At 41.8% G+C, this 12,057-nt stretch overlaps 1 protein-coding gene across 8 annotated transcripts in view; it reads left to right on the forward strand.

The window, feature by feature from the left end:
• FARS2 (phenylalanyl-tRNA synthetase 2, mitochondrial) overlaps positions 1-12,057 on the forward strand; it is a 380,087-nt gene that overhangs the window by 87,316 nt on the left and 280,714 nt on the right. For all 8 annotated transcript variants that reach the window (XM_065584915.1, XM_065584913.1, XM_065584914.1 and 5 more), the window contains one exon: positions 6,993-7,628. In XM_065584915.1, coding sequence (XP_065440987.1) covers positions 7,011-7,628 — 618 coding nt within the window. In that variant the 5' untranslated portion in view covers positions 6,993-7,010. The remainder of the gene's footprint in view (positions 1-6,992; positions 7,629-12,057) is intronic.

The raw sequence follows: 12,057 nt of genomic DNA on the forward strand, positions 1-12,057 counted from the left end.
CAGATTTTTGCTCTTTTAAGACTTCTGAAAGCATGTGCCACACCTCGTCCCTCTCAGATTTTGGAAGGTACTTCAGATTCTTAAACCTTGGGTTGAGTGCTATAACTATTTTTAGAAATCTCACATTGGTACCTTCTTTGCATTTTGTGAAATCTGCAGTGAAAGTGTTCTTAAAACGAACAACATGTGCTGGGTCATGTGAGCATCCGAGATTGCTATAACATGAAATATATGGCAGAAAGCCGGTAAAACAGAGCAGGGGACATACAATTCTCCCCCAAGGAGTTCGATCACAAATGTAATTAACACATTATTTTTAAGGAGCGTCATCAGCATGGAAGCATGTCCTCTGGAATAGTGGTTGAAGCATTAAGGGGCATACGAATGTTTAACATATCTGGCACTTAAGTATCTTGCAATGCCAGCTACAAAAGTGCCATGCAAATGCCTGTTCTCACTTTCTGGTGACATTATAAATAAGAAGAGGGCAGCATTAACTCCTGTAAATGTAAACAAACTTGTTTGTCTTAGCGAGTGGCTGAACAAGAAGTAGGATTGAGTGGACTTGTAGGCTCTGAAGTTTTACATTGTTTTGTTTTTGTGTGCAGTTATGTAACAAAAAAAAATCTACATTTGTAAGTTGCACTTTCACGACAAAGAGATTGTATTACAATACTTGTATGAGGTGAACTGAAATACTTTCTTTTATCATTTTTACAGTGCAAATATTTGTAATAAAAATAATATACACTTTGATTTCAATTACAACACAGAATATAATATATATGAAAATGTAGAAAAACATCCAAAATATTTAATAAATTTCAATTGGCATAATATTGTTTGACAGCGCAATTAAAATTGCGATTAACTGTGATTTTTTTTTTAATTGCGTGAGTTAACTGCGATTAATCGATAGGCCTAGTGATAATATTATATACCCTGTCAAACTCAGAGTTGTTTGTGAACACCAAACTTCTTCATCTTCTTGGTTACTGATATACCTATAGTTGCTTCAGTAGATAAATTACTGGAGATAATTCCGGAACAAGCCTGAAGAAACGATAAAGAATATGGAAATATTGAGATTTAAATAAATTCTATATTGTCTTCTGCAGAGCTGGTTTTGGGGTTGTGTAACCCAGGCCCCTCTTGATTTTAGGAACATCATAAAGAACAATCATAGCTTTTATTTAGTTATTTTTAAAGTTGGTTTCTAGTCCTTTTTCCCTGGAAAGGTAGACTTGAAAGTGTAAAGCAGTTGCTAAGACTGAAAGATTTTTCATAAAGATCATGGTTTACTTATTAATTCCCACTACAGCAACAGTCTCACAGGACTGGTCTTAGTGCTTATAAAACCTGTGGCCCTGTATTCACTACATCTTAAGGGAACACAGACCAATTAATGGTTTTGGTGCCACCTGGGGTGCTTCTAATGGAGTCAGTGTCAACACAAACTCTCTCCTAGCTACCTTCCTGCTGTTGAGCCAGCTCCTCTACTGATCAGCCAGGGTAGCCTCTGGCCACAAGAGTCAGCTTGATCTAGTGTTCAGAGTTTTAGACTTGAATACTGTCTTTGACACAGACTCCCTTTGTGCCCGTACCCAAGTCTCTTAACCTTAATATCTTTGTGTCCCTCTTCTTACAATGGAGACAGTGGTGCTTACTTACCTCACAGGAGTCTTGTGATAATGTTTGTAAAGCACTACTAATGGTATATAAGTGCTAACATTTCCATGAATGAGCACAGAAACTTAGGGTATGTCTACACTACGAAATTAGGTCGATGTAATAGAAGTTGATTTTTTAGAAATCGATTTGATACAGTCGATTGTGTGTCCCCACTAAGCGCATTAAGTTGGCGGAGTGCGTCCACAGTACCGAGGCTAGTGTCGACTTTCAGAGCGTTGCACTGTGGTAGCTATCCCACAGTCTCCGCTGCCCATTGGAATTCTGGGTTGAGCTCCCAATGCCTGCTGGGGCAAAAACATTGTCGCGGGTGGTTCTGGGTACATGTCATCAGGCCCCCCCCTTCCTCCCTTCTTCCCTCCCTCCGTGAAAGCAATGGCAAAAAATTGTTTCTTGCCTTTTTTCCTGGGTTACCCGTGCAGATGACATACCATGGCAAGCATGGAGCCTGCTCAGCTCACTGTCACCGTATGTCTCCTGGGTACAGCTGATAGATGTGGTACTGCATTGCTACACAGCAGCAGCTCCTTGCCTTTGCAAGTTAGCTAAGACGGTTAGCAGCCATATTGCACCGTCTGCTGCTGTCTCCTGGTTGCTCCTGGCCGGCCTCGGTGAGGTCAGTTGGGGGTGCCTGGGCAGACATGGGTGTTCATGGCCGGTGTCGGTGAGGTCAGTCGGGGGCGCCTGGACATAAATGGGAGTTACTCTAGGTCATTCTCTTCTTTAAGTTTCGTCTAATGAAGATTCAGTCCTGCCTGGAATATCATGCGAGCTGGAGGCTTTTGCCTCAGGCTGCTCTCCCAGCCGGCAGCACTGCGCGGTTGCACCTACCCCAGCCTATGCCTTCCTCCCATGGCTCATGAAGCCTGGATAGTAGTAAGGAGCAGTTCAACTATAGGCTGAGCAAGTGCAGAATGGTGGTAGAATGTGCCTTTGGACATTTAAAATCTCACTGGCACTGTTTGCTGACTAGGCTGTTTGCGAATAGAAGAGCACAGCAAGGCGCGCTGCGCATCACAGAGGCTTTGAAAACCAGTTTAATGACTGGCCAGGCTTCGGTGTGACAGTTGTGTTTCTTCTTGATGCAAACCCGCCCCCTTTGTTGATTTTAATTCCCTGTAAGCCATGTCGTCAGTCGCCCCTTCCTCCGTGAGAGCAACTGCAGACAATCGTTTCGCGCCTTTTTTCCACGGAGATGCCATACCACAGCAAGCATGGAGCCCGCTCAGATCACCACGGCAGTTATGAGCACTGTAAACACCACGCACATTATCCTGCAGTATATGCAACACCAGAAACTTCAAAAGCAGGCGAGGCGGCAACGGCAGCGCGGTGATGAGAGCGATGAGGACATGGACACAGACTTATCTCAAAGCACGGGTCCCAGCAGTTTGGACATCATGGTGGTAATGGGGCAGGTTCATGCCGTGGAACACCGATTCTGGGCCCGGGAAACAAGCACAGACAGGTGGGACCACATAGTGTTGCAGGTCTGGGATGATTCCCAGTGGCTGAGAAACTTTCGCATGTGTAAAAACACTTTCATGGAACTTTGTGGCTTGCTTTCCCCTGCCCTGAATCGCAAGAATACCAAGATGAGAGCAGCCCTCACAGTTCACAAGCGAGTGGCAGTAGCCCTCTGGAAGCTTGCAACGCCAGACAGCTACCGGTCAGTTGGGAATCAATTTGGACTGGGCAAATCTACTGTGGGGGCTGCTGTGATCACTGAGCTGCTGCTATCAAGGGTAGTGATTCTGGGAAATGTGCAGATCATAGTGGATGGCTTTGCTGCAATGGGATTCCCTAACTGTGGGGGGGCGATAGATGGAATGCATATCTCTATCTTGGGACTGGACCACCAAGGCAACCAGTACGCAAGGGGTACTTTTCAATGGTGCTGCAAGCACTGGTGGGTCACAAGGGATGTTTCACCAACATCAACGTGAGATGGCCGGGAAAGGTACATGACGCTTGCATCTTCAGGAATTCTGGTCTGTTTGAACAGTTGGCGAAAGGGACTTACTTTCCAGACCAGAAAATAACCATTGGGGATGTTGAAGTGCCTATAGTTATCCTTGGGGACCCAGCCTACCCCTTAATGCCGTGGTTCATGAAGCCATAAACAGGCACCCTGGACAGTTGTCAGGAGCTGTTCAACTATAGGCTGAGCAAGTGCAGAATGGTGGTAGAATGTGCATTTGGACATTTAAAAGCATGCTGGCGCAGTTTACTGACTTGGTTAGACCTCAGCAAAACCAATATTCCCTTCATTATTACTGCTTGCTGGGTGCTCCACAATATCTGTGAGTAAGGGGGAAACATTTATGGCAGGGAGTGAGGTTGAGGCAAATCACCTGGCCGCTGATTACGCGCAGCCAGACACCAGGGTGGTTAGCAGAGCACAGCAGGGCACACTGCGCATCAGAGAAGCTCTGAAAACCAGTTTCATGACTGGCCAGGCTACGGTGTGAAAGTTCTGTTTGTTTCTCCTTGATGAAAACCCGCCCCCTTGGTTCACTCTACTTCCCTGTAAGCCAACCGTTCTCCCCTCCCTGCTTTGATCTCCGGTTGCAGAGGCAATAAAGTCATTGTTGTTTCAAATTCATGCATTCTTTATTAATTCATCACACAAATGGGGGGGATAACTGCCAAGGTAGCCCCGGGAGGGGTGGGAGAGGAGAGAGTCACCGGGTGGGTGATGGAGGAGAGGAGGAGGGAAGGACAAGGCCACACTGCACTTCAAAACTTATTTATTGAATGCCAGCTTTCTGTTGCTTGGGCAGTCCTCTGGGATGGAGTGGTTGGGTGGCCAGAGCCCCCACTACCACGTTCTTGGGCGTCTGGGCACAGTCTTTTGGCTTCTTTAACCTTCATAACATGTGGGAATGGTTTCAAACAGCAGCGCCCTCATTTCACATACCAAGCACCCGTTGGGTTGGCCATTTAAAATGGGTTGGCCATTTAAAAGGAGGGGCTGCAGTGTTTGGGTTAACGTGAAGCACAAACCCAACTAAACCACCACCCCCAATTCTCTGGGATGATTGTTTCACCCCTCCCCCCACTGCATGGCTAACAGGCTTTGGGAGTACATCCAGGAGAGCTTCATTGAGATGTCCCTGGAGGATTTCCGCTCCATCCCCATACACGTTATCAGATTTTTCCAGTAGCTGTACTGGCCACGAATGCATCCCAAGTCTTCAGGGCAAATTAATCATTAAATACGCTTGCTTTTAAACCATGTATTATATTTACAAAGGTACACTCACCAGAGGTTCTTCTCCGCCTTCTAGGTCTGGGAGCCCGCCTTCGATGGGTTGGGAGGGTACTAGATCCAGGGTGAAAAACAGTTCCTGGCTGTCGGGGAAATTGGTTTCTCCGCTTGCTTGCTGTGCACTATCTTCAACCTCTTCCTCCTCATTATCTTCCTCGTCCCCAAAATCTGCATCCCTGTTGCGTGAGAATCCATTGACGGAGTCCACGCACAGGGCTGGGATAGTTGTAGGGGCACCCCCTTGAATGGCATGCAGCTCATCATAGAAGCATCATGTCTGGGGCTCTGACCCGGAGCAGCCATTTGCCTCTCTGGTTCTTTGATAGGCTTGCCTGAGCTCCTTAAGTTTCACGCAGCACTGCTGCAGGTCCCTGTTATAGCCTCATGCCCTTGGAGATTTTTTTCAAATGTTTTGGCATTTCGTCTTTTGGAACGGAGTTCTGATAGCACGGATTCCTCTCCCCATACAGCGATCAGATCCAGTACTTCCTGTTCGGTCCATGCTGGAGCTCTTTTGCAGTTCTGGGACTCCATGGTCACCTGTGCTGATGAGATCTGCACGGTCACTTCTGAGCTCGCCAGACTGGCCAAACAGGAAATGAAATTCAAAAGTTTGTGGAGCTTTTCCTGTCTACCTGGCCAGTGCATCTGAGTTGAGAGTGCTGTCCAGAGCAGTCACAATGGAGCACTCTGGGATAGCTCCCAGAGGCCAATACCGTCCAATTGCGTCCACACTACCCCAAATTCGACCCAGCAAGGTCAATTTCAGCGCTGATCCCCTCGTCGGGGAGGAGTACAGAAATCGATTTTAAGAGCCCTTTAAGTCTATAAAAATGGTTTCGTCGTGTGGACGGGTGCAGGGTTAAATCGATCTAACGCTGCTAAATTCGACCTAAACTCGTAGTGTAGACCAGGGCTTAATCTCTAGAGGCATTACAGCCCTCAGAATCCTTGTTTGTTGACGAATTATCTCTTTAAACACTTCAACGTACAGCAGTTATGTCTGAACCCAGCACAATAAGGCTCTGCTACTGCAACCAGAGAAAGCGAGGGATAGCCAATGATACTGCTTTTATATAGATTTAGTCATTTATATTTGACATCACCACCAAACCCCCCCATCCCCAGCAAAATCTTCCATTTCACTGACCTTCTCCAAAATCGTAAGGCCTACCCTCTGCATAGTGGTATAATCGGCATGGACAAGAGTCATTTGCATTAGAGTGGGTTTGGAAACTTGTTTTGCAGATTTTCCCAAAAATGCTAAGACCAGTTCTGTCCATGTGGAATTTGTATAGAGAACCTTAGATAGTGTTCCATTATGAATTTAATATGTTGGTTGTCTGACCTTACACAGTTGCATAATTGGTATGACTGGTCAGACTGCCTTTTTTTGTTTTCTGTTAAATAGAAAAAATATGTACAAAAGTATAGTTTGTAATGCATATGTTACGTTTGTATGCTATGCTGTGAAATGACCTAGGTTTCATCTCTAGACTCCTTATAGGGGACAACATTTTGTTATAAACAGTGCAAAATATTACATTTGCTTCTTGTTTGTTGTGCTGCTGCTGTTTAATCCTGTAGTTTGTTTTGAGAATGTACAACAATATGTTAGCACATGGAATATTATTATAAATGAATATCTGATTGACAAACATATTAAAATTTACCACAATTTCTCCTGTATAATATGTTGAGTTATTGGGGTGGGGGGTTAAATTGAATATAAAGAATATTAAATAAAAGGCCTATATTGCTTTTATTTAAGGTACTTTAAAGACTACCGTCATCTTTAATGGGGACAGAATCAGGCCCCAAATCATTAATACAAGGGCAGGGTTGGTGGTGGTTGGAGAAGATAATCTAGCTGGAATTGGGTCATAAGATTTTTCTGTAAAGTAGTGGACTAAAAACTGGACTTCTGTCCTATTTAACAAATTGATGTTTCGCTTTTCATTATCATTAGACTGTTTTCAATTCCTACCGCAAGTCTTGACTATTATTATTTTTTTTTTTGCCTTTTTTCTAGAGCCTCGGAGGTATTGTGATGGCAGCATCTTGGAATTTCATGAGAGTAGTTCATTATTCCAAAACTGTTTTGTCACAGGGAGTCCAGATAGGAGGAATCACCAGTGATTTGGGGCATGCCTTGTCCAGGACTATAACTTCAAGTTTTGTTGTCAAAACACCCACATCAAATACAGTGGAACTGCTTGGTAAAGCATACCCTCGAGATGACTACAGCAATGTCACAGAAAAAATTCTCTCCAAGGTGGGAAAGAACTTGCACAACCAACGATACCACCCTTTGTGGCTGATCAAAGAGCGAATAAAGGATCATTTTTACAAGCAGTATATAGGACGCTTTGGGACCCCACTCTTTTCTGTTTATGATGATCTGTCCCCGGTGGTTACAGTGGAGCAGAACTTTGACAGATTGCTTATCCCACAAGACCACCCCAGCAGGAGGAAAGGGGAAAACTACTACATGAATCACATTCACATGCTAAGAGCACATACGTCGGCTCACCAGTGGGACTTGATGCACTCAGGGCTGGATGCCTTTCTAGTTGTGGGAGATGTCTACCGCCGCGATACGATTGATAGCAGCCACTACCCAATCTTTCACCAGATGGAAGGAGTGCGGCTCTTCTCCAATCATGAGGTAGGAACTATTCACAATGCTTAGCATGACTCTAACAAGCAAGGAGTTTCACGGGTCCCTCCATTTGGCTAGTATCACTTTATTTGTACTGTAACTGCAGCCTGTCAAGGAATTTCCCCTTTCCAAAGGGTTATTGTTTCTAGCCCTCATACACTGCAGAATGATGGGCCTTACAACCATGCCATGATGACATATGGAAAAGCTATATTAGGCAATTTGTAGAGATTTCTAAAGTGTATTATTTATAATATTTTCCTCCAAGGCTGTTCAGTTTTCCTTTGTGTGCCAAAGGAATCTTATTTTGGCAAAGGAATCTTGTTTTACTGGTGAAGAGGTTAAAAAATCAACCCAATGTCGACAAATATTTTAAAGAACATTTCTAAATATAGTTGTTTCTGTAAAATATGTGGCATACACATGCCAGCTTGGTGTGGTATAAAGATTTTATCAAAACTGTCTTGGAATAACTCGCAACTAGAATTTTAGTTTAATTTTTTTAAAAACAAAAAATGGTCTTTTTAAAAGAAAAATCATGAAAATCTTTTTTTTAACCTTCTGTTTTAGTTTATGGTTTTCAATGTCAGGGTTTGGAGATTTTTTTTTTTTTTTTCGTATTTCCAATTTTGATTAGTCAGCCCAGTCACATGGTAGAGTTTTTCAGAACTGAAACAATTAGATAAAAAGTTTTGATTTTGAAATAAATAATTCCTTTTTCAAACATTCAGATTTTTTTAAAATAGAAAAATTCAATAAAAAATCCACATGAAATTTTGAAAAATGAAAAAAAAAATCCTATTTGAAAACTAGCAAAATGAAATGGTCTTTGGAAATAAAAAATAAATAAATAAAGGAGAGCAACTAGCTTTACTTACGACCTGCATAACTCAGTTCATCCATGCCAAACCCATGTTGAGAACATGTTTTTACCATCCGCTTTGTTTCATTCACACGCTCAATCAATATGTCAGTAATTTAGGGCAGTAATTGTTACAGCTAAAATTGAAATGCATTTTCTGTTCTAACCATCACCTTTTCTGAGTTGCTTCTAACTTTCTCAGAAAAATTCCTTTTGTACTGTAATTTTCTATTCCTAGTCTCGTCCCAAAGCCATGTTAAGGATGGCTCTGTACAGCTGACACTGCTACAAGCTTGTGATGCTTATACAGTAAGCTCAGCAGGGCGCAGAAATGCCAGTCAGCAAGCCTTTAGCAAATGTCTGAGATTCCTGAGTTTATATATTTCACTGGCAAAGCTTATACACACTGTGCATGCTTAAGTGCCATTGATAAGTAATATATTGATATGAGATTCTTAAAAGGGATGCCAATATGTGAAACGGTTTGCTTGTTGGAATAGAATAGTGATTGGGGTTGCTTAGCTGAGGAGGTAATATGAATGAATATAAGATGTGTGCATATAAGGTGGGAACACACGTATAAAAAGTATATATTTGCATTAGGGAAGTGCCACTTGCAGTTGCACAGTCAAGGTTGGGTTGGTTGAGTTGAGTTTAACATTTAAAGAATTGATTAACCACTTAGGGCATGTCTACACAACAAAATTAAGTCATTCTACCTTACATTGACGTACAGCCACTGCAGTAATTACATCGCTCGTGCAGGTCTACACTTGTGTCCGTGGTGCACGTCCTCATCAGGAGCACTTGTGCCGATTGTACTGTTTGTGTGGGGCATTGTGGGATGGCTTCTGAAAGCCAGTATCAATTGATGTAAGCAACGCAGTGTGTACACAACGCAATGTCTACGCCTCTCATAGAGTTGCAGTTATTAAGTTGACATAGTGGAGCAGTTCTATCAACAGGAGCAAAATTTTAGTGTAGACAGTTACATAGTTAGGTCGACATAAGGTGCCTTGCATCAATCTAACTCTGTAGTGTAGACCAGGCCTTAGTTATATATGAAAAACACATTTACTCTTTGAGTACAGAATGAATTTTCTGAGAATTTGAGTAAATTGGTTAATTAATTTATGGACTAAAATTAATTTAAGAATGGTTCCTTTAAGAAATGTAGCACCCATTTTCAGATTAGTTTTCTCCTGAATGAGCTTAATAATGGAATTAAAATTCACAAATATCTTGTACAGAGTTACATTTGAAGACCTTTTTTAGTATTAATGGTAACTTTTCCCCATTGTTTTTCATAACTGGAAGTTGCTCCTTTAGCAGGCACCGATAAATATTGTTTTACTATAGAGAATTCCACATAGAACTGTAGCTGTGTGTTTTTCCTGTATCACGTAGACAGGTATGGAGCATCTCACTGCTCCCAAGAGATGAACAATAAGCATAGGGTTTTCAATTGATAGTTTTATATCATGGGAAGTCTTAGAAGTATGACTGAAAGTTTCAGGGTCAGACAAGATCCTAGATCCCATGATTACAGACATTGAAATGAGGATCCAAAATTTGACCACATTTGGACACTCCTATGAGATACGGAAAAAGGCATCTCTTCCTCCACAATCTCTCCAACAAGTGTCAGAGCCATTTTAAATTTTGTTTAAAGTCAGGAAGGGTGAGAAAGAAAAGCCCCATACCATTTCCCATTCACCTCATTGCAGCCTTTAATAAGAATGTTACTTTCTCCCTGTTTTCTCTTTTCTTCACCATTTTTCTCAGGAGAACGATTGGGCTGTTATCACAGAATGTTAACATCCAGTTCATTATATGATTTATAATGATGTGCTAAACAACTTGTTTGGAAAAGATGTTCTCTCTCTCCCTCTTAAATTTGTGTTGGAGACTTTCAGAGTAGCAAACACTTAATAAATATGTGGCACATAGAAAGTGTAGGGCTGGTGGAGAGGAAGATTGCACAAAATTCACCTTGTAGAATTCGAATACTTTGTTTTACTCTTGAATTTCATGATGAGTATTGACGCAGTACATTGTAATACATAACACTTATTACAAACTTCATCACAAGAATAAAGTAAGAGTTCTAATTCCAAAAACTAATTCAGTGATTTCATTGTGTTCAGTAGGGCCTTTCCATGTTCTGTCTTGGAATTGCTAGGTCAAGAGTCCCCACTCCCTAGATGAATACACAGGGGCTAGTCAGTTTGAAAAAGAGTAAAAAGCAGAGATGTTACAAATATATTATATGTCTGGGCATGCACGTATAAATGCTACCACAGTCCACAGAAGGAGCATGAATGCCAGTGGTAGCTATCGCTGCCCTAGGGCATTCTGCTACACACCATGGCAAATAGGAATGTCACAGTACTGCGGATAGAATCCACTTCTTCCTGCTGCTAGAGCACAAGATCTTACAAATTAAGCTGAAGGAAAAGCTTCATTAGCTCATACGATATGTGTACGCTGCAATTGATGCCAGATGGGGTGTGATTGCAGCATATGTAGACACATGTGAGCTAGCTTTGATCTAGCTAGCTTGAGTACTAATAGCAATGAAGCCACAGCAGCATGGGCTATACAAGCCTGCTCCAGACCCTGGTTATGTACTGAATGACTCACCCGCCCTGCTGCAGCTCCTCTGCTGTTGATTAAGGCCAGCTTCGGTATGTATCCTTAAGTTTAGAAGGAAGGTCTCTGATGCAGAGTTGAGTAGATCTGATTTCATGCAGGCAATGATATACATTTAACACACTAGCCAGTTCGTTCTACTACTTTGCTTTTCAGATTTCCACAGTCATTGTTTGTCCTCCTTCCACCTGGAAGCAGTCAGATAACAGGAAGTGCCAAAGGTCCCATGGCATTTTGAATTTAAAATACACAGCTAATGGTCTCCATCGTTTGTGATATCGAGAGAGTAAACATGTTTGCAAAAAGCTTCAGTTCAGCTTGAATGGGCATTTTGGACAGGATAAGAAAGATTTAATGAACCACCTCTTTTTCACAAACTCATGTCAAACTGTAATCAAGGCGGATTTTGAATAGTACTGCTGTTTGAGTGAAACATTCACATCACTCTTCCCAAATATTTTAGAATAATAATAATGGGGATTAGAGCTGGGAGAACTATTATTAGTTTGGAAAAAAAAATTACCTTTTATGTTCATAAATTAACCATTTGATTTTTTTTAATGAATTTGTTCATTATTCAGAATTATTTGACGAATACTTTATTTCACCATACTCTGATGTGTTTGCAGACTATTTGGTTCAGTTATGTCTTTGATTATTTGCTAATCCTTATTCATAGTGTGTGAATGATCACTCAAATCACATGGTATTATGTCTGCTCCCTGGTTGGATGAGTGATTCTTTTATAAATAAGAGCAGAAAAATCTGAGATTTCAAGATCGCCATGCAACCAGCTCCATTGTGAAGCTTTCCAAGACTACTCATTCACAGAAATATTAGAGACTCATTTTCCAAGTACATTCTTGTTCTAAAAATATTTTTTAAATACACCTCTACCCCGATGTAACATGACCCGATATA

The sequence above is a fragment of the Chrysemys picta genome, chromosome 2 (genome assembly GCF_011386835.1).
Source record: "Chrysemys picta bellii isolate R12L10 chromosome 2, ASM1138683v2, whole genome shotgun sequence".
Lineage (NCBI taxonomy): Eukaryota > Metazoa > Chordata > Testudines > Emydidae > Chrysemys > Chrysemys picta.